This window comes from Orcinus orca, chromosome 6 (genome assembly GCF_937001465.1).
Source record: "Orcinus orca chromosome 6, mOrcOrc1.1, whole genome shotgun sequence".
Taxonomy (NCBI): Eukaryota; Metazoa; Chordata; class Mammalia; order Artiodactyla; family Delphinidae; genus Orcinus; species Orcinus orca.
This window is the reverse complement of record NC_064564.1, coordinates 86,454,566-86,477,232: the sequence shown is the minus strand read 5'-3', so window position 1 is coordinate 86,477,232 and position 22,667 is coordinate 86,454,566. Positions and strand designations below refer to the sequence as shown.

Here is a 22,667-nt window from a genome sequence, read left to right as displayed (position 1 = left end):
CTGGAGGAGGTCATGTTGGGGGCCACTGAGGGGTGGGTGGGAACAGCTGGGGAGAAGAGGGTCCAGGCTGAGGGAACAGCTTCAGAATGCCCAGAGGCCAGCGTGGAGGGAAAGCAGGGTGTGCGGGCTGGAGAGGGGCAGGGGCATGCCCTGTGCTCCTCTCCTCAGACGGGCCAGGAGGGGCACCCACCTTGCACTTCTGCACTTGGGCCAGGCACTCCTGCCAGGTCTTCTCATACTGCAAGCGGATCCGCATCATGCAGTCCACGTGGTAGGCGTCTCCATAGGTGGAAAAAAGACGTCAGCAGCTCTTCCAGAAGAAGAGGGGAGGTTGGCAAGAGGAGTTTCCCCGTCGCTCAGGGCAGAGGCTTCTCCCCAGCCAAGTGCCTCAATAGCGGGGATAATTTAGATCAGGGGCTGCTATCTCCCTCGCCTCAAAGTTCCTGACACCCCAAGATAAGGACCTCAAATGAGGAGCCACCTTTTTCTGTTCTGACCCTAATTCTTGACTCAGTTTCGAGGCTGGTGAAATTCTTTTGGGGGAGTTGCACCACGTCACAGAACAGTAACCAGGTGCAAATTAAGGAGCGTTTACAGATCATGTGTGTGGTGAATACCGTAAGAAGCGAATGGACTAGCGGAACATTCCAAAGCTGATGGATTGATTAATTGATTGATTGATCTTCTCCTCTTCCTCTGCCCTACTGTTTCTGGTTTATAGTCACCTCGGTGTATCTCTTGGTGTCTAAGATAAGGAACTGAAGTTTAATGTTCCTGGCAGTTCTAGAAACTGAAAGATAACACAAAGATTGTGTGGTGGTTGTTCCTTGACAAGGGCTGGGAGGAAGGCAGGCTGGATGGCAGTTAGAACACTGGCGAGGGTAGGGCTTCCCTGGTGGCGCAGTGGTTGAGAGTCCGCCCGCCGATGCAGGGGACACGGGTTCGTGCCCTGGTCTGGGAAGATCCCACGTGCCGCGGAGCGGCTGGGCCCGTGAGCCATGGCCGCTGAGCCTGCACGTCCAGAGCCTGTGCTCCGCAACAGGAGAGGCCATGACAGTGAGAGACCCGCGTACCGGAAAAAAAAAAAAAAAAGAACACTGGGGAGGGTAGATGTGTAGTGGAACTGGTGAGGAGAGGCCATAAAGCTGGTTTCTCCCATCCCCAGGGCCGCTGCCTAGGCTAGCACACCTCCACCCTTCCTATGAAGTCACTATGATGAAGCCCCACCCCGGGTCTCTGTGCTTCTGTTCCTGTACCCCTCTGATCCGTTCCCCCCTCTAACCTTATCACTCTCAGCTCAGAACCTTCCACTGGGTTCCCACTGCCTTCAGGATAAAGTTCAGCCTTCCGCACATGGCCACATGGCCAGCACAGTATGGCCCTCTGGCATCTTCCAGCCTCGCCTGCCACCTTCTCCTTTCCCTGAAGGCCCCAGCTCTGTCTGACCTCTCAGCCTCCCCACGTACTAGTCTTCCGGCTTAGAAAGCTCCCCTGACCCCTGGGCCTGGCTACCTGGTACTTGCCTTGCAGGTCTCAACTGCATGATCACTTCCTTGGCAAGGTGTCTTATAACCTTTAACCAGGCTGTGCCCCCAAATACACATTCATGTAGCTGGCCACCTGTCCACTCCCTGCTGTAACATCCTGCGTGGTCTGACTTCCGCTCTGGACTGGAAGCACTCGAGAGAGATCCACCCTGCTGGTTACCAGGGCCCAGCACCACACTTGTTCCTAGGAGGCGTCCAGTGAATGGCAGCCATTGCTATTATTTAGGGTCTCAGGACTCTTATGCTTGGTATTATAATATAATTATAATACCTTTGGAATTATAAACCCGAGAGCCCTGGGAGCAGTGGTGGGTACTACTAACCAAAGCACCCAGGTCAAGTCTGGCTGTGACACTTCCTTGGCTGTGTGACCTTGGGCAGGACACTTCACCTCTCTGTGCCTCTGAATCCTTCTCTATCACAGAGGGCCAATGACACCACCGACCTCACTGGGTTGCCTCAAAGGAGATTGAAATACTGTATTGAATATATCTTCTAGAGCAAGACTTGGCAAACTCTGCTAGATAGTAATATTTCCAGCTTTGAGAGCCATACAGTCTCTGCTGCAACCACTAATTTCTGCTGTTATAGAGCAGAAGCAGCCAGAGACAGTACGTAAACAAATGAGTGGAGCTGTGTCCCAATGACCCTTATTTACTAACGGGCAGTGGCCTGTGGGCTGGAGTTTGAGGACCCTGGTTATAGAGAATTTCTAAACATTACTATTTATTCTTGAGCACTGAGTAAGCCAGCCACTGAACTATGACTGGACTGCAGGATTGCACGTGATTCTTATATCAAGCCCACAAGGTAGGTACCTTTATTACTCCTCTTGAGATTCCTATTTTATGGAGGAGGAATTGGAGGCCAAGAGAGGCCATGACTTCCCCTAGGTCCCAGAGTGGGGACAGTGCACCTCATACGTCCAGGGTCTGGCCCCTGAGCCGTCCTCACAGGTGGTCCTTGGAGCCATCCCTCTGGCTCCACGCTGTGGTCAGGGGTCAGAGTGTGGGACCAGCTGGGAAGTGACTTGGGAGGTGGTGGGAGGAGGAGGGGCTCTGCCAGGCAAGGTCTGGGGGTCCGAGATAAACCCTCAGAGCTTACTCTTCTCTCCACACCCCAACCCTTCTTCCCCAAGAGGGACTTGCCACCTACTCGTGAGTTTATAACAGACTCTCACATAAATGACTGGCTGACAGACTGAAGCTGCTACGAAGCTACTACTTGAGCAGAGTTCTGGTGACACTCAAGTGGGATCCCACAAACGTCACTCACCGAGGTGCTTATTCAGGGAGTTGAGAGTAGAACGCCATTCAGTCAGCTGAGCTTTGCTGTAATTGGGGGGCAGGAGGTCACTGGGGAAGGAAGATGTGACACGTGAGCCATACTTGAATAAAACATTCACTTACCAAAATTGGTAGCATCTTCAAGGAACACGGGTCTAGGGAAGTATCTACGTAAATACCGATGAAATGAGTGACCTGTTGGGGATTTCCTGGTGCCAAAAGCATACCTCGTGAAAAGGTCTAAGAACATTATTGAGCATGTTACTTAGAAAATAAAACTGAATTTTCCTAATGGAAAAAAACCAAATGGTTATCACACGACCCAGGAAGCCACTTCGAGGAACCTAATGAGAGATAACAATATAAAATGCATACAGAGTTTATGCATTAAGACAGTTCTTTAACAGTACTGTTTATAAACACTCAAAAGATCAAAAACAACCTTCATTCCAACAATAGGGACTTGTCTAAATAAAATACATGAATTCTCTTCTGTAGTCACTAAAAAGAGTGTAGCAGATTGAAAAATGGTCAGTATCGTTAGGTCCTCCCACCAGCAGGTGGAGTCTATTTTTCCACCCCTGGATCTGGGCTTGGCCATGAGATTTGCTTTGGCCAATGGGACACTAGTAAACATGACACAGAAAAGGCATGGGGAAAGGGCTTATGCATTCCGCTTGCCCTCTCTTGCTGTAGGGAGCTCTTCTGCCAGCACCACCACCATGCCTACAAGCCTGGATTAGCCTCCTGGAGGCTGAGGGAGCAAGTGGAGAGAGGCCCCAGCTGCCCCAGCAGAGGCTCCAGACACGGGAGTAAGGCCATCCAGCCCAGCCACAGGGAACTGCTCGGCCAGCTCACAGAATCATGAGAAGCAAAAAATGATTGTTGCTTTAAGCCACTAAGGAAGTTACAGGTGGTGTTTACTGATGTGGAAAAATGCGTATGACATGCTCTTTATTGTCCAAACCAGGACATTTTGCCAGTGAAAGGGGGATGAGATTAACAATTATGTCAGGACAAGACGTGTAACCCAGGATGGTCTTGGGCAGCCCCCTCATAGTGGGACAGTAAAGAGCAAAAGGTAGGTACAAGAGTGTGCAGGGTATAATCTCAAGTCTAAACATTGTACTAAATGCAATGTGGCATCCTAGATTGGGTCCTGGAACAGAAAAAGGACATTAGTGGAAAAACTGGTGAAATCCGAAAAAGTCTGGTGCTTACTTAATGGGAACTCATCAAAGTTAATTTCTTAGTGTTGACAAGTGTCCACAGGCAGTGTAAGATGACAACATTAGGGAAACTGGATTAGGAGTATACAGGAATTCTGTGTGCTACGTTTGTAACTTTTCTGTAAATCTAACATTACTCCAAAATGCAAATTTTATTTTTAAAAACTATTTTAAAATTACATGCACATATACTTACTGGGTCCAGGAAAATCCATGGGAATTCTCCTGGGATTTTGGATAACTCCCTCTTGGGGCCCTGGGAATCTTAATAAGACTCCCCACCCCTCTGCCATCACTGCCCACAAGCCTGCAGAGGGCCTGGCATGTGCCGAAACAAGGATCCTCGCCGGGCGTCTGGGGCTCTGGGTCTACAGAGGAAGGCCTGGAGCTCTGGGCCGGGATGGGACGTGGGCGCTACGTGTGATCCCATGAGGCCGTTCCATGGAACAGCTCCTCGGGCTTGATTAGAAGGCTCCCTAGCAGCCGCTGACAGGTCAAGGAAACATAGGTGGTGTCTACACAGTGTGCTTTGTGGGAGCGGTCCAGACCTCTCTGCACAAACACCACAAACCCAAACCTCCGCTCGACACTCACTGGAATTCTGTGATCAAGGCTTTGCAACTTTAAGTTGTGTGTTTAAGCATTGTGTTTGCAATGCTTCCAGACAGTGGGATTATGTCCTGACTTCACCTTTTTATATATTCCCACTGCTGGGTCCTATGTCCTATAAATGTGCTCTTGCCTCTGATTTCTTAGAATTGCCCCCACCTTCCTCCAGGCCAGGTCATAGCACACACCCAGCTCCATGCTCTGCCTGCAGACACTGCCATTATACAGTGTGTCCCAGCTTTGGCCAGAAGCATCAATGAATGCATTTTTCTCCAGGTCTTTGGCCCTGTCTCTCCCCTCCACTCAGGCAGCAGTCAGCCCCACATTCACAGCCTGTATGAGGGATGTGGTGGGGCATAAAAGACATCGGCCTAAAAATCTTTCTGCATTTTGTCTGCAAAAGTCTAAGTTCTTAGAAGAGTCGAGAACACTGTTGAGGAGAAGGCATTTGTGGGAGTGGGCTGAGAGCCCTGAGGAGGAGGAGGGCGCTGGGGACCAGGACTGTCTCCTCACCCAATAGAAAGGGGCTGGGGGGAGGTGCAGACACAGCAGGATGGCGGGTGCCCGGCAGTGCCAGCCTGGCAGTACCACCAGCCTACTTCCTGGTGGCACCATGGGAGCAGCAGCAAGACCCACATCTCTGGACAGCAACGGTTGCCTGGCGTGTGAGGACTCGGGGGCTCAGAGCAGCCTCCTCAAGACTCCTGCGTCCAACAGTCTGGAAGCAGCAGCAGTTGCCCAGCTGCATGTGTGTGGACCAAACTCTGAGGACCAGACTCCCACCACCGGGCCTGGCTTTGGGTGGGATTCCGTAACTTTCCCTCAGTGGACAGGATCCCCAAGAAAGGCTAAGTTTTGCCCAGCTTTATGAACAGGGACTAAGTGGAGTCAGAGAAAACAACAAAAGCACTTTTCCTTGTGTTGAGATTTTTATCCACGTTAATTTCACACTGCATGAAAATGTGGCTGCACATGGGGCAGGAGATGCCAATCCTGAGGGAGTCCTTCTGGCTCACGTTGTGGGGGTCCTAATAGTCATTTACGTCCCAGGAGAACTTGAGCTCTGTGGTGGGGAGACGGGAAGAACCTGATTCTCAGCGTCCAATGAGGGACCATCCCAGCGTCCAAGGGACCAAGGAGGTGCACGGGTCCCAACACATGAAATGTCTTTGCCTTGCAGGACCACACAGGCTCCATCCTGCTGCTAAGGGTGGATGCTACAGGCTCCCCAGACGGTGGGCTTCCAGGGTCTAGAACAGTCAGTATGCCCCCGCCAAAGAGCTTATCATGGGATCAGCTGGACCCAGGTGTGAGGGAAGCACCCACAGCCTCTGACAGGTCCCTGTCTGCTGGCAGCAGCCTCCTCATCAGCCTCCAAGCCTTCAGCTTCACTCATACCCCTCTACCCACCCTCCGAACTGCAGAGCTGATGGAGTCACTCTGCTCCCCACTGCCCTCAGGAAAAGTCTAGCCCCTGACCTGGCCCCTCCTTCCCCCGCTCCCCTCCGACCTCACCCCTGCCATTACCCGCTTCCAAACTCTTTGGCAGAACCACACTAAACTTCTTTCTGCAGCAAATCTGTCACGTGCCCTATTGCCACTGGGGCTGGGACACCCCAGAACATGGACCCAGGCAACCAGCCCAGGATCAGAGAACTGGGAGATGGCCGGGTCTGGAGGACACCTCAGAAGAAAGGTCAACGCTGAGGACTGTGCCTGCCTCCCCCATGGACCCCCGAAAGGTGCCCCTTCCCAGCGGCCCCTCCTTCTGTACCAGATGGTGCAGAGATGGTCCAGCCGCTTTTGCTGCAGGGCGCTCTGGTTCTTAAACATGGTCTCCAGCTCCATCTGCACAGCTGGAGGAGTCTGGATCCTTTCACTGGCCATGAACTCACTGGGCGTCCAGACACGTCGGCACCATGCAGAGGAGGGGAGGGGCAAGGTGGATGGGAGAGAAGGGATGAGACCCACGGTAAGAACGTTCAGAACCCTAGCACCCGGACACCACTCCCAGCCCCTTCCCCTCCATCCGGGCATCTGAGGAAAGGAGGGAAGAAAGAGAGGGAAGGAGAGCGGGGGAGAGAAGAATGGAGGGACCAGCAGGCACAGATCGGGTGTGGGTCCTGACTGCCGCCTCCAGCTCTGTGACCTTGGGCAAGTTGCCCCCGCTGAATCTCAGTTTCCTCTTCTGTAATGGAGCTAATGACAGAACCTTCCTCAAGGAGTACTTGTGAGGACCCAGCAAGATAATGTGGGTCCTTAGCACCGTGCCTGGCTCCTGGGAAATGCCCAGGAAATGTCAGCACCTGCCATCACTGCCGATGATGATTACTGACATCTTAACAACCTCCCAAGCCCACGCCCAGGCCGAGACCAGGCACTTTCCATACAGCAACTTGTTGACCATCACTGAAACCCTATCACCAGTTCATCACGGCACCTGCAGAAAAAGGCTCTGTATGTTCAAGCCCTTGACCAAGGTCACAGGGAAAGTACAGGTGCAGCCAGACCTCAATACACTTTTCCTTCCTCCCCAGAGTCAGACTCTGGTGCTCTCCATCTAGAAATGCGGGCGTACAGATGGGCCTCCCACCCCCACGGCTACAGCACAGACAGACACTCTTTGGTGTCCTCAGACATCTTGGTCCCAAGAGTCCCTTTCTTAGCAAAAGAAAGCCTTCCTTACTGGCCAAAAGCTCCAGGACCCTTGTGTCAGCATTAACAAAAGTGCCATCTGGTGGAGGGGGCTTGGAGATGGGCCCTCTCTTCACCCTGCCTCCTATGGGTAAAACCTGCTACCACAGGGTGGGAAGTGTCCCAAGCCTGAGGGATGGCCATTCTCCTTAGCCCAGTAATAGTAAAGAGTGGACAGTGGGCAGATAATCAGACTAACATTTTCAAACAGTTTGTACAGTGCTCAGAAAATGCTTATGAGAAAATGTGTACGAAGAAAATAAGATACAAATCTACATACGCAGTATGGGTCTAAAGCAGCCTGGGAGAAAATACACCAAAATATCAGCCGTGCTTCTCACTGTGGTGAGGAATTAATGGTGATTCTTAATTTCTTCCTTATACTTTTATCTATTTTGACCTTTAAAAAAGAGCACCTATTACTTTTACCACCAGAAAAAGCAAGAGCCTTTTAAAGTGACCACAAAGGGAGGGAGAATGTGCCCCCCTCGCCCGCCTATGCTGCCGCGCAGGGGGGCAGGGGGAGAGCCTCGGGTGGTGTGGGCAGCCACCGACCTGAAACCCTGCACCAGGTCCTCCTTCTTGAGAGCCTTCCAGGCATCCACCAGGCCCTGCCAGCGGCGGTGGCCATCGAGCTCCTGCTGCAGCGCGGCCTCCATCAGGTTGACAAACAGCTGGGCGAGGGCCCTCCGGTTGCCCAGCAGGGCGTGGTTTATGATCTGCAGTCACAGGTGGGCAGGCTCTAGATAGAGCGGGGGCTCTCCAAGGTCAGAACAAGGCTCAGTTGGACAGGGGGCTGGTGAGCTGCGGGCCGAGGGCCGAGCAGGGCCGTGGCGGCGTCTGAGGATTACTGTGGGGTCGCTGGGCACTCAAGGAAGCTGCCTGGGGCTCAGCAGCTACGGACATGACAAGGGTCTTTCCTGAAGGCTTAACCATGAACCCTGACCACGTGAGTTTCAACCCAGCTCCAAGGCCACCTCAGATGGTTTGTTTAAAAAGGTGATTCTAAGTTCACTGGAGTTAAGCACTTCAGCAGGCTTTCAGTGTTTAACTATTTTTTTTATAAATCTGTTCCAAAAGCAGAGTGCTCATGCTACCAGGGACCAGCCACATATGGTTGTGATGAGAACCAGTACCCAATTACCAAATGAGATCACAGCTAGGACATTCTTTGGCAGTCCTCCCAGCGGACCTCACCAGGGCACCTTTGGCATGGCAGTCGGGACGATTCTTCACTGTGTGACACTGTTCTGCCATTTAGCCTCTCCACCCCCTTAAATGAGAGCAGCCTCTCCCAAGTCCCCCAAGGACTGGGACAGCCAAAAATGCCCCACACATGTCCCCAAGCCCTCTATGCACTTCCCTGGGGCAAGGGTGAGAACCGCCAAGCTCAGCAGGCAGAAATTTCAGTAACAATTTTCACTGAAAGCCGAGGTTTGATGCCGGCTGTTCCCAGCTCGGGGGCATTGGCAAGTATCTCCTGAACCTCCAATTCCGTAGCCATAATGTAAAGATAATGCCATTTACAGCACAAGGAATTGGTGAAGTTAAATGAGATAGATGCACACAGAGCAAGTAGAAAGTGCCAGTTGTTATGCATACAATAAACACAGGAAAGTCAAATGTCGAAACTAAGTGGGACACTGTTAACTCTGACTCCCCTAATCGATCAAATGGCTCAAAGTTAGGAACTCCTGCTTGTCTCAAAATGAGAGCGGCCACTGCTGCGTCCTCTTATGTCATCCTCCCCCCAAGTACTGGTGTTTAAGCAACACTATCCTCATTTTATGGACACGGAGTTCCAGGTGCTGGGGCTGAGTAATTTCAGTAACTTTCATGTCTGGGAAGTGGAGAGGGGGTTCTGTGCTCACTCTCTGTCTGTGCTTTGTCCAGGACCCCAAGGCACAGACCTGGGCTGGAGCCCATCTGTGATTCTGAACACTGTACTCCTTCTACCCTGCGTGCTGCCAGGAGGCCCATTAACCGGCAAGCCCAGCTTTCTGTACAGGACCTAGAAACCTATGCAAGAGAATGTACCTCTGAGTAGCCAAAAGAAGTGTCGTTTCATGAACAACCTTGATTTTCTTGTATTTTTTTTTATCCCAAAGGAAGCATTTGGAGGAAGCTGAGGGTGTGCACAGAGAAGCAGTGGGGACAGAGCCAGAGGAGTAGGCATGGTTCAGCAATAGACAGACAGCAGGAGGAAAGACAAGAACCACTAGAAAAACTAGACATACAGGGCATGCTGAGGTCACTTATGAGTGCACACACCACCCTGAGACCACAACAGTTGTGAGATCATGCCTCTGTCTTGTAGCACACATAGCATTGCACATGGTAGCTGAGACACGGCCCCGTAGGTGCTCATAAAATTAGCATTGGTCACACTGATGACACAGTATTAGGTTAACTGGCAGGGAACATGGCAGGGAAGTATAAAATGTACTAGAGAGATTTCTATTGAAAATACTTAACAAAGACTCTAGTTCTGAACTCAAGTAGCCAACCTGAGTTACTTGGAATTGTTGTATATGAGAAGCCCATCATTCCTGAGACCCAGGCTCTAGGGCATCCTGGGGTCCTGCTCCCGCGGGCTCATCCCCTGCACGTGAAAATCACTCACCGTGGCTTCTTTATTGATCAGCCTGTACACGTCGGGCTGCATGAGGTAGGAAGTTTTCTCTATGATTTCCACATATTTCTTCAACACACTTTTTAGCTAGAAATGACAAGGCACCACAGTGAGTGACTCCCTTCTCCTGGAGAACTAAAAACAGGTGATGACTCACAAATCCCACAAGTGAAAATCACCAAGAGCACATCTGGAGGCCAACTCACTTTATCTGCCCGGGAGAACTCAAGCGAGTGCAGCGTCTTATCCAGCTCCTTGATCTCCTGCTTCTGGAGCAGGAACTTCTCGGCCACCTGATCCCGCAGCTCCAACAGGGTCTGTGCCAAGAAGTTTGGGTCAGGCTGGGAGAACAGGTGGCAGGGAAGAAAGGAGCAGGACACAGGTAGGGCGGGTCCCGCCACGAGGGGACCCCTACTTGGATGGTGTAGTCTTCAAGGTTGCTGTCATTTTCCACCTTTTCGAAGAGATTGTTGATGTCTTTGTCAGACTCAGCCAGCTTTTTTAAAAGACGGGCTCCTGGCTCCACGATGAGAGGTTCCATTTCCTAAAACAGGCCAGGAGGGCGAGGGCTATGGTATCAACACCCCTGGGACGGGAAGGACCCCCCCAACCCTATAGTAGGGAAGTGCCAGCTGTGGTCCTCTCTCAAAAACAGTAACTCTTACCTAGACCTGAAGAGTTCAGATTTACTAACTGTTCACAGCCAGAGCACAAGGGCAGCACTATTCGGGACACACGCCATGTGTGAGGCCTTGTCCTCAGACTCACTTGGTCCTCATCATAGCCTGCAAAGTACGTGCTGACCTTATGCCTGGCCCATGGTTGGAGCTCAACAAATATTCATTAAAGAAGTGGCCAGTGAAATAATTCCAAGAGTACTTCAGATGAGGAAACTGAGGCTCAGTTCGGTTGTGTGACCAAAGCCGCTGAGCTCACGGTGACAGCAGAGCTCAAGTCCAGCTGGGATATTATCAGGAAAGTGATAAGTTGGCAGGGAGAGCACCTTCTTGGTGCTCTGGGTCTGTGACCAGCTCCCGGAATCCAGGGAACTCAGGGAGAAAGTGGTGAGTGTGATCCGGGGCCCAGAGAGGACCCGAAAGGGCAAAATTCCAGGGATTAGTCTGGTTAGAGGTCTCTGGAAAGGAACAGTGAGCCAATTGAGGGTAGTGCCTAAGGGTCAGGCCGTTTGGCCCCTTGTTAGTAGGACTGAGCAGGGAGATCAAAGACTGGGCTTTAGCATCAGATCCAGAGTCCAGTTCCCACTTGGCCCTTACGTGCCATATCAGGCAGGACTTTCTGGGCCTCACCTGTAAACTGGAGGTTATAACAGTACCTGACATATAGTGTTCTGCTCATAATCAGAACTTGTAGCAAGCCATCCAAACATGGCTACTACGATTCTGTTTACACTTGGTGAGCCACTGAGGACCTGGGAGGTGGGGCGGCGGGCGCTGTGCAGAGTCCACCCTCCCCTTGGAATGGCCCAGGAACAGAAGGCAAGCGAGAGGGAGAATTCTCACCATCCCAATCTGATCGATCTCCTCCTTAAAGCTGGCCAGAGCACTCTCATAGCTCCTCCTCTTGTAATCCTCTCGCCCTTGAAGGGTGATGGTGCTGAACCTCTCAGGAACTGGGGGAGAACAACGGAGGTGATGAGGTTGCCCTCAGAGCTCCAAGGTGAGGTCAGAGTACCCAGGAAACGACAGCAAGGCAGCAAGTGCCTGGGTTCAGGAGATGGCCCCCCAAAGCAGGCCGGCAGTGTCAGAGACTTAAGGAAAAAGAAGGTGATCCCTAAGTGCTGTAGGGAATTAAGTCTTACATATACAGTTAAATGCTCAAAAAAAGTTCCAAATGGTATGTATAGAATAGGAACATTTAGGGTTTTTTTAAAAAGTTTTATAGAAGAAAACACATACACAGATAAGAATTACCAACACTTATCAGCACTTACCATTCACGAGGTATTGTTCTAAATCAGTTACTCCTCAGGATGAAGCCAAGAGGCAGGTTCTATTACCGGCCACTTAATAGGACACTCAGGCATGGGGGTCCAAGACCAAAGGCAGTCAGAGGCTCAGCAGGGGTTGGCATGTGGGCCCTCTGCTCTAGGGTCTGTGAGCCCACCCTGCGCTCTGCTGTCCTCTGAATACAGGTGGGACCCGGGGCACTATGTGGTTTCATGGGCAGTGGGCACTCTTGGGCGGAGAAAGGGGCTATTGTGGAGGTGGAGTTTTCACCTTCTGCTTTATCTCCTTCCTTTTTCTATAGTGAGCATATATTACTTTTTTAATTACAAAGAAAAAGAGCCTCCGTATCCGGATAAAGTCAAACCAGGGTAATGTGATACAGATTGAAAAACCCTCCTGTGAAATCACAGAAGAGCGAGCTACATCCTTTACCAAATGGTTTCATCAGGAAATGCTGACTGTGCAGGCAGCACCTCCCCCCACCCCCACCCCCCCAGCTCCCTGCGCTGGGGAGAAGGTTCAGGGGAAATGCTTCAGAGGCAAAGGCCCAGGGGAGAGGGGCGGGGTGGAGAGGTGGGCTCCAGGGAAGGCCCTCTATGATGCTGAACAGAGGAACAGCGGGACCTTCAGATGCTTCTATGTTAGCGCTTCCAGGAGCTCCCCACAGAGCGCTCTCTGGCCCAGGCCATGCCTGCCCTCACGCCTGAACATCGGCTCACCGGGGGCGTCTGGGAGGCCCCGCACTTCTCTGGCAGCAGTGCTGTTCTCACTCTCTTGAGCTTTCTCCTTCTTGGCTATTTCCTTTTCCCTGAGGCACAAGCAGAGGAAAACAATAACCAACACCCCCTACCACACACCCCCCTCCCCACCCCGCACTGCTCCCCTCCAGGGTAGCTCTGGGTCTCCAGAGACACCCTGGGAATTGGTAATAGTCCGGGCCCACTGATGCCAAAATGCCCTGAGGATGTGCCCCCAACAAACACTGCCTGGGCATCTGCTGCCAGCAGACACCACAGTTCTCAGGTGAGAAGCTGGGGTCTGCCCTCAGGGATCTTGCTCCATTCTGGCCGCACAACAAGTGTGAGTGGTGGGCAGGAGCCATTTTCCACATGTGGAAACTGAGGGCCACAGGGGGCCTGGCCAACCTGGGAAAGCCAGACTGGGGCTAAGCATTCAGCACGCTCCTCATCTGCTTCTTCAACAACCCATCCTATGAGGCAGCCAGGGTGACCCTGTTGTCCAGGATGGGGGATGAGGGAGGGAAGTCACTGGACAAAGTGGCGCTGGGATTCCCAGATCCCTGCACGTGATGCCAAGGTCCATGGTTCATGGGGTCTGGGTGTGGGAGGAGAGAGCTGGGATCCCAGGACAAACTCTCTCAGCAGGGAGGACCAGGTGGGTGAGCACGACCTCAGCTTTGGAATAAAAATCCCTTAATGTGCTGCCCACAGGGCAAGCGCCACAGAAATGCAGCAGTTCTCAGTGACGCCTGCCATTCCTCGGGGCCCTGACATGTGCAGCACTTTCCAGACTTTCTCTTATGTAGTCCTCATGGCACACCTACCACCAAGGAAGACCGCAGGGCCTGGGTGGCAGCTGATGGGGCCCAGGCTGGCCCTCCAGAGGGGGGTCTCTCAGCCTTGTCAACCAAATGCCCCTGGACTAAGGTGGCCCCACTAGGGCCCGGGTGCCCCGACTATGGGAACTGCTAACAGCTCTGGCTTCTTGGCCACTTGTCCCAGGAACTTGGGGGCTTGGTTTACACTAGTGGTGATCGACCCGTACCCCGAGTTTCTCTTCCACCCACCAGAGGTCCTGTCCTGTGTGAATGAATGCACAAGTTGACCGGTTTGGCTGGCTAAATTTTCAAGGAGGGGACAAGGCACCCCAGAGAGGTGCCGATGCTGAGTCAGTGATCCCAGTCGCTTTGAGGGTGGCAGGGCCTGGTAGGTTATAAGCACATCTCTCTTCTTGTGTCCTTGTCTGTCTGTGCCAGGAAGCCAGCACAACGCCAGCGCCCTCCATGAGAAGTGCCTTTCCAACAGTGTCCTGTGGGTGCCAAGAGTGCCTGACTGATGTTATACCCAGTTATGCGGAGGATAGGTGGTTCTAGGCTAAACTCTGGGGAGGAGGGGACCCTCGGGAAGCACAGGGAGATGTCAGGAGTCCCTGAGTCTGGTAGAAAACAGGTCAGCTGAGAGGGGCCTGGGACCCCTGTAGGAGGCAGAGTCACAGCCAGGCTGCACAAGACTACCCTCCCAGGAGGTGGGAGGGAGCGTGGTCAGGTTCCAGCTGTGTGTGCCTCTGGATCCCTGCATGGGGCATCAGGGACAGGGCTGGAGAATGCTGACCTCCAGTCTGTGCCTGGGTGGCCAGTGGGTTTGCCCAGCTGTTCAGGGTGCTGAGTGTCAGAAGCCTCAGGTGACCTTTTCCTGGGAAAATTCAAAGGGCAGGGCAGAGACTTTTACCCGGTCAATCCCTGCTCCAATGGGGGTTAAAAGGAACACAAAGGCAGATACAGCAGGACTGACTTCCTGTCCCAGAGTCCCAGACTCGAGAAGGTTTATGGCTGGTGCAGAGCTTAACAAGCCTAAGGGAAGCCCAGTTCCTGCTACATTCTCCAAAGTGCCCTGTGAGGAAGCACTTTTCCTTTTCCTTTCTGTTCCTTTCTCCCTGCTTGAGGAGTCTAAGCTCAGGGAGCTGAAACGGCATATGCTCAGGAATTCAAGTTCAACTTCTGAACTCGGAGGTTCAGAAGGAACTCCTGATCTCCCTGTCCCAACCCCACTTGCTCCCATCTCAGGGAATGGCACCTCTGCTGTCCACCCAAGCACTCAGGCCAAAGACCTAGGACTCTCAAGAGCCCTCTCCTCCCACCCAATCTGTCACCTAGTCCCACGGGTTCTGCCTCCAAGATAAACCTGAAATGCCCTGTGTCCCTCTCACAGCCCCACAGAGCTTGCGTGGACTGTGGTGGCCTCCTCCCTGGCCTCCCTGCCTTTCCTTACAGCCCCCTATGTTCTACACACCGCACAACCTGAAGGCCTTAAAAATGCAAATCAGCTGTTCACTTCAGTACAGTCCAAAATACGGACTGTAGCCTGCAAATCTCTCCTGGCCTCATCTCCCAGCCCTCTCCGCAGGCCCGCTGACTTCTTCAGCCTTCTGAACAGATAAGCCAGTACTGTCTCAGAGCGCTGCTCCGTGTTTCCTTTCCTCATCCTCTCATCTCAGCTGAGGCCCCTCCTCAGACAGCTTTCCTGACTCCTGTCCCACCACCCTGTCCTCGGTGTCAGAGCCTTCCCCGCTTTGGGGAGACCTGCTTATTTATGTACTGTTGAAGCCTCAAGTTCCAGGAGGTTGGGATCCGCATACCCAGTGCCCCAGCGAGGGAGAGGGCGGAAGAGAGGGAGAAGCAAACAATCCTGCAAAGTAGGTGTTATTACCGCTCTCTCTCAGGGGAGGTACCTGGGACTTCATTCCTATCTGGTACTCATCTTGTGTGAGCTCTTTTTGAGTTTTTGAAAATTCTAACCACCCCTAGTGTGTGGGATGTGGCCTGGACAGCAGGACCTACCTGTAGAGAACAGGGTTTTCTGTGACCCAGTCATTGGGTAGGCTGTGCGCCCACTTCCGCTGCCGAGGAGACATCATCTCCCCTTCACGAATATCCATCTTCGTCATCAAGAGCTTCCTGCCATCCTTTGGGGCCATGGAACGCTCCATAGTTCGCTTCCTGGTGGATGCCAGGGAGTGGACCAGCTGTACCTAAATCCAGGAAGGTCCAGGTTAGGGGGATCAGAACTGCAGACTTCCCAGCACCCAGGCTGACTGCACTGTCTTAGGTCGAGTGGGAGCCGGCCAGCAGGAAGGCACTTTGAGGGAGGCCTGCAACCCCAGGGCACACTCCATGCAGGTGGGCTCTCCCCTCCCCATATCAGTCATTCAGCCATTTCTAGGAGGGCATCTTTTAAGAAATTTTAATGAGGACCAAGATGCTCATCCCCACATTTTTATAATCACAAGGAATTGGAAAAATGGAACTGTCCAACAATAGGAGATTGGTTGAGTAAACCCAGTATGACCCTTCGGGTGAATGTTAGGAATTTATTAAAAATGAGACTTACAAAGGATTTTTTATGACATGAGGAAATGCTCAGGATATGATATACCATAAAATATATCAATTAAGAGCATAAATTAAGGGAGTTCCCTGGTGGCCCAGTGGTTAGGATTCCAGGCTTTCACTGCCGTGGCCCAGGTTCAATCCCTGGTCATGGAACTGAGATCCCACAAGGAGTGTGGAAGGGCAAAAAAAAAAAAAGTATAATTAAAATTATAACCAAAATTATACATTATAATCTCAAAACTTTAAATGCATGGAGAAATGACAAGGAGAAAATAACCCAAACGTTAAGAATCGTTGCTTCTAGGGCACAGGATCATGTGAGTAATTTGTTCCTTTTGTTTCTTTATGCTATTATAATTTCCAAGCCTTCCACAGAGAGCATTATTTAGGGCTCAAAGTAGGAATAAAAATCCCTTTTAAATAAGCAGTACACAACTTCAAAAGAAGGGTTTGAATCTGTGTGTTTCTTTTAAGATATTGTTTCATCTGTGCAGTTTTTTATAGATGACAAGGCAATGCCAACAACCTATATGGCTGTCAAGAGGGCATTATTACCTTAATAAATTATGGGAAGTCCTAGGTCAAAAACTAAGCAGCCACTAAACATCGTGAAGTTCATGAATGTGCAGTGACAAGGAAAGGTCTCTGGGATAATTTAACCAGGGAAAAAGTAGGTTTTAAGACACTGCTATAGAATCAAACCCAGTTTTTAAACAGAAAAATAAGAAATGCTTTCATGCTAGGTAAAAGCTCCAGGACACCCAATGGCTAATTCTGGCTATTTCTGAGTAATTTAAATTAAATTAAATTTAATTTTCTAATTTTCAGAAACAGACATTCTAATTTTGTATCCTTACATTTCAGGAGCCAATAAGAATTATTTTTAATCTAAGCAATTTCAAAGCCCTTATTTCATTAGATTCCAGGCAAAGAAGTCTTCAGAGGGAGGGAAGTTTCCAGGGGGCCGGAGGGAAGCGGGGGGCAGGAAAAGGGGGAACAGAAGGACAGGCTTACCTCAGCCTCGAAGATCTGCTGGTAGACATTCCCGCTGGGAATTTGGGTCACCTTCCCCACTGAGGACATCTTGGCCTCTGGCTGGACACCCCTGCAGGGAAGCTGTTGCCTGGGGTTTGGTCTCTATTAGACCCGGACGGATACTGACAAACCTCCCCCTACCCCTCCGAGGACAAGTCCTCCCCCGAGGACAAGGCTCCCCAGGCAGACAGGCTGGCCGGGTCCACGGGGACTGAGACTCCTCTACCCTGGGAGAAAGCATCAGGGCCCCTCTCAGGCCTCAGGGTTCTTACTTTAAAAGAAGAAGAGGGGGAGGGGTGCGAAGAAGCAAAAGGGAAACAAACCTCAGGCAAGAACCTAACTGGAACTCACTGAGAAGGTCGGCTCTCCCAGCCACGCCAGGCGCAAATCCGAGGCTGACTTTGGGGACAAAGAATAATAGCTATTGCTTGCGCTTCACTCTCTCAAGCTCCTCCGGGAAAAGTCTACGTGCCCAAGGTATCAGCTGGGATTTCAACCCGGCCTTGAACCCCCAACTGGCGCAGAACGCGGTTCGAGGACTTCCCCCGCACCCCTCCCCCCCTAACAAAGGACACCTGGGTAGGAGAAGGTGGAGGGAGGGAGCGGCCTGATTCTGGCCACGCTCATTAGGCACCTACTGTATGCTGAGAAGCCCAGCAGGCTCCTCTCACGCCTGCCCCACAAGCCCATCAAGGAGAAGGGGCAGTCTCAGGGTAGGCCCTCTAAGCCCCGCCAAGTGGAGGCAGGCCCTGCGCCCAGCGACCCGGCCGCGCCCGCACCTGCACCAGCAGAAAGCACCACTCAAGTCCAACCTCAACTGCAACTATACACACTTGGTGTCCAAGGCAACGCAGAGGGGCGGGAGCTCCGTTGGCCCCGCCCTCACGCGCTTTCCCAGGAGGAGGCGGGTTGCCCTTAGCGACGGGGAACCCCCCTCGTGGAGTAGTGAAACTCCTGCCAGTTTCTCTGTGCAGGGGATACCTCAGGGCTGGCAGGAGCTTCCAGAGAAGCACATTGAATATTCCGAAAATTAGCAGGAGACAGGAGATGCATCTCTGAGCCATTGCGGTCAAGAAAAACCATCCTATCTTCTTTGTCTTGGTTAAAACCAATCTCTGCCGGGAAGTAGCATAGATAGTGCATGGCTATAAATAAGAAGTGGAAAGCATCTCTAAAAGAGACCATCTCTTTCTCAGACTAAAAGAGGTTGAAGGGCTCAGAATCCAGGCCTCAGGCTTGAATGGAATTATAATTAAAAGGCTAATTTATGTGACTCTTTGAGTTCCATTCACCCAACTCACCACTGCTGCATAACCCTCCTAAAATACAGCTCTGATGTACCCACTCTCCTGCTCACCAGCTCTGCAGCCCCTACCAAACCCAGCCCACAGTCCCTAGATGACCTCAGAGGCCCCCCGCATCTGGGTCCCGCCCTGACTCTCCCTGCTTCAGCAAACTCCTCACTCTTCCTACATCTGCCACTGCCCCCTGCCCTTCCTCACCCTGCTCCTCTGCTGGGATCCTTCTGTTTCCACACACCCCAAACCCACCCATACTTCCAGCCACTGCCAGTGACAAGATCCCCCCCACTCATTCTGACCCTCATCTCCCCTTCCTCACCCCGTCACCTCTCCTTTCCCTGAACGGGCTTGTACGTTGGTCACTGTCAAATGCAGGAGTTCAGGGCATCCTACTGGAAGGGGTTTTCTGAGGGGCAGGTGTGCCCTCCTAACTTTCGTCCAGCTTCCACTGCCCTCAGCAGTGTCCTGCACATTATTCAGACACACTGAGTGCTCCCTGGTAAATGCACGAATGCCCGGAGTGTCCTGGTCTGACTCTCCCAGAGTTGGCTCTTTCCCACACACGCACCCAGAGTCCTGCATGGCCAGGGCTGAAGATACTTGTGGCTGACACTGAACCTGGTGAGGGTTTCCTATAGGTGTGGGATTCCTGACTCCTCAGAGAATCCCTCCCCTCAGCAGGGATCCCTGTCCCAATTGCTCATAAATGCTCCCTATGACAACTTGAATAAGTGATCATTCTGTCCAGACTAATTTCAGAAATTAAAAAACAGTGAATAGAAACCCTTTTATTCCCCTTCTTTGGTCCCAGGTTTTATTAACAAAGTGAAATATTGTAACAAGTGATTGGACTAATTTTAGCTGGAAAAAGAGAAAGTATATTTAAGTGAGGTTAAGGGTGAAAAACACAATAAAAAATAGGAAGTGTCCAGGAATTATTTGCAGTTAGCGAGATCTCTGTCTTGTCTAAGAGGCCTGTTGGCTTGGCCCTTCTACATCAGAAACTGTGTTTTCCCTGCTCAGATAGATGCTTTCTGGGTTCCAAGTAAGCAACACACATTGTTTAAAATAGAAAAAAAAAACTGAATGGAGAAAATAAAAATAACCCATAATATCACCACTGAGAATTTACCTTCCTTAATTCCCAAGTTTCTGGGCTTTTGTTTTGAGTTTGGATCAAACATGGAAATTTGTGTTTGGCTTTTGGATAGCATTTGTATTACCCTCCTAACTCTACAATGTTCTAACTGGAAAGAATAACCAGCTAGAGATTATCTGGTGAGTCCACCTCCCGTGTTAGAGATGGGCAAGGAGGTGAGAGACAGGGAATGGAAGGAGTGAAGCCAAGCCTTTGGACTCTTTTTCCTGCACCTCAACGTTGTATCTTCCCCCTCAGTCTTCACTTTGAAAATGTCTCTTGACTTGAACTTCATCCTTTTCCTTCCTCTTCCACAGTCCATCGTCCATCTTCTCCATAGTCCATAGAAAGAAAACAAACAAGGACACCTCAAGAGCTAATATTTATTGAGAGGGTTTAATACACTCAATAACTATGAGAGGGGTACTGTAATTAGATGAAGAAACTGAGGCTCAGAGAGTTGGTAACTTGGCCAAGATCTCCAAGATAGGAAGTGATTAAATCCAGGATGTGAATCTTGACCATGTAATTCCAGAGTTTTGAACCAAACACTATGTCATCTGACCTTGGGACTAACCAGAAAAAAAGTTCTGGATCCAACTGATAGGATTTGTGTGTTGAACTATAGCACACATACCGAAAAGTACGGAAATCATAAGTGTATAGCTTAATATATTATCCAGTGGGAATACACCTGGTAACCAGTACCCACAAGAAATAGAACATTACCAGCTCTCCAGGAGCCCCCTTTATGTACCCATCCCAAGTCACTGCCCTCTCCTCCCCAAGGGTAACAAATATTCTAACTCATTAGTTTTGCTTGTTTTTGAACTTAAATGGAATAATACAGAATGTACCCTTTTATGTTGGGCTTCTTTCATTATGTTTGTAAGTTTCAAACATATTTTTGAATGTGGTTGTAGTTCATTTTTATTTCTGATATCCCATTACCAAAAATATAACCCATCGTATTTATCCTTTCTATTATTGATGCACATTTGGGCGGTTTCCAGTTTAGAGAATTACCAAATAATGCTGCTCTGAACATTCTTTTGCATGGTGAACATATGTAGGCATTTCTATTTCTAGTCTATTCATATTTTCATATACTTAAGGCTATTCACATTTCTTTTTCCGTGAACTGTGGGTTCATGTCTTTTGCCAATTTTTCTACTGTGTGTCTGTTCTTTTTCTTATCAATTTCTAGGAACTCTTTGTATATTGGGCATGTGAGCCCCTTTGTAATATGAATTACAAATATTCACAGTTTATCATTTCTTCCTTTTTATTATGACGGTTTGGATTGGGTTTTCTTTGGTGTTTTTGTTTGTTTTGCTATGTATTGTTAAGATATTACTTCTCCCCAAATTGATCCATAGATTTATACAATCACAATAAAGTATCTCAGCAGATGTCTGGTGGACACTGACTATTTGATTTCAAAATTTCCATAGAAGTACAAATGGCCAAGAATAGTCAAGACAATTCAAAGAAGAATAAACTTGAACAGCTTACACGACCAGATATTAAGCCTTAGAATAAAGTTACAATCATCAGGGCAATGTGCTGTAGTAGCACAAGAATAAACACAAAGAGAAACAGAGAGTCCAACTCAGACCCACACATACGAACATTTATGTTGTATATACTAAAGAGGCCCGGCAGAGCAATGGGGAGAGGATAGTCTTAGTAAACAGCCCAGGGTCGCTAGTTATCCATATGGGAAAGAAATTAATCTTGACTCCTACCTTACACCATGAACAAAAAATCAATTCTAGGTGGATTTAAAATCTAAATGTGGAAATTTAAAATAATAGCATTTGTATTAGATAACATAGGAGAATATTTTCTTGACCTTGGGGCATAAAGACAAAAATTAATAAACTGGACCTTATTAAAACTAAGAACTTCACTTCATCAAAAGACGCCTTCAAGAGAGTAAGAAAGAGCAGAAGGAGAATAAATACGTGTCATATATTTATCTGGAAAAAGCCTCACAAAGGATACGTAACTAATTTCTGTGAATTAATAAGAGGAAAGAGACAATCTACCTGAAAAAAGAAATGGGCAAAAGATTTGACTAGGCATTTCACAGAAAGATAACCAAATGGCCCACAGGTACATAAAAAGCTGCCCAACATCATTACTCAGCAGGAAAATGCAGATTAAAACCACAATGAAACACCACTACACGTGTACCAGAATGGCTGAAAAATGCTGACAATACCAAGTGTTGGTGAGGATGTGAAGCAACTGGAACTCTCATACACTGCTATGTGTGTAAACTCCTACAACCACTTTCAAAAACTCTTTGATAGTATCTCCTAAAAATGGACTTACACATACTCAATGACCCCAAAATTCCATTCCTGGGTAAATGTCTCAGGCTCAGTCATAATATGACAAAATTATGAAAGTTTAAAATTTGACAATACATCCTAAAGCTGGGGGAGAAATAGAAAAGTGAAGCTTCCTCTCAAGACTCTCCAGGCCCATCAGGTCCAGCAGTCTGTAGACCTGCCTGATTGCACTGGGGGTGCCTGCATAGCTCCAGAGAACTTGGGGTACTCAGAGGTGGCATGTTGGTGGGGGGATGGCAAAGAACTCACATCCTGGGCAGAGCCACCGGTCCAGTGAGCAGTATGCTCTGCAAGGCTCAGCTGGAGCAAGCCGGGCTCCAGCTCCCCACCTCATAGCTCATTCTCTTACCTTCCCCAGGAATGCCAAACCTCAGGAACTTCTCCTCACTGCACGCCATCCTCTCTGCTCTGCAGAGCACCTCCACTCACCATCTGACGAAGACATGGGGAGAAGTTTCCAGGTGTGTAGGCCTCTCTCCACAGGAGCACCAGGTGGATGAGGAATCTCCCATAAGGCTGGCATTGCCCCCTCATTCAACTGCCCAGACCTCCTGGGAGGCAGCGAACCCTGGGGACAGGGACTGGGCTGGTGGATGCGGTCTCTAAGCCTCCCTACGACTGCTTCAAAAATCCGTTTCCTTAATTATCAGAGACTGGGTTGAGCCAAATCAGAGATTTTCAAGTGTTTCCTTTATAGCAACAAACTATGTCCGTTTGAAACAAAATTTACTCAAAATAGA

The 22,667-nt window shown here is 50.0% G+C and overlaps 1 protein-coding gene across 12 annotated transcripts in view; it reads right to left on the bottom strand.

Moving 5' to 3' along the window:
• The window catches only part of CCDC180 (coiled-coil domain containing 180), a 56,745-nt gene extending 38,084 nt beyond the window's left edge, over positions 1 to 18,661 (bottom strand). For 3 of the 12 annotated variants that reach the window (XM_033431153.2, XM_033431152.2, XM_033431155.2), the window contains exons 1-11: positions 17,108 to 18,617; positions 15,542 to 15,732; positions 12,684 to 12,772; positions 11,518 to 11,627; positions 10,413 to 10,541; positions 10,204 to 10,314; positions 9,989 to 10,084; positions 7,921 to 8,084; positions 6,446 to 6,565; positions 2,823 to 2,902; positions 191 to 279 (exon numbers count right to left, since the gene is read on the bottom strand). In XM_033431153.2, the coding sequence (XP_033287044.1) occupies positions 191 to 279; positions 2,823 to 2,902; positions 6,446 to 6,565; positions 7,921 to 8,084; positions 9,989 to 10,084; positions 10,204 to 10,314; positions 10,413 to 10,541; positions 11,518 to 11,627; positions 12,684 to 12,772; positions 15,542 to 15,732; positions 17,108 to 17,176 (1,248 nt within the window). In that variant the 5' untranslated portion in view covers positions 17,177 to 18,617. Of the gene's footprint in view, positions 1 to 190; positions 280 to 2,822; positions 2,903 to 6,445; positions 6,566 to 7,920; positions 8,085 to 9,988; positions 10,085 to 10,203; positions 10,315 to 10,412; positions 10,542 to 10,662; positions 10,782 to 11,517; positions 11,628 to 12,683; positions 12,773 to 15,541; positions 15,733 to 17,107 lie in introns of those variants that run through there. The other 9 variants (XR_007477977.1, XM_049711126.1, XM_049711127.1 and 6 more) reach the window with 7 other exon arrangements.
• Between the last annotated feature and the right edge of the window lie 4,006 nt (positions 18,662 to 22,667).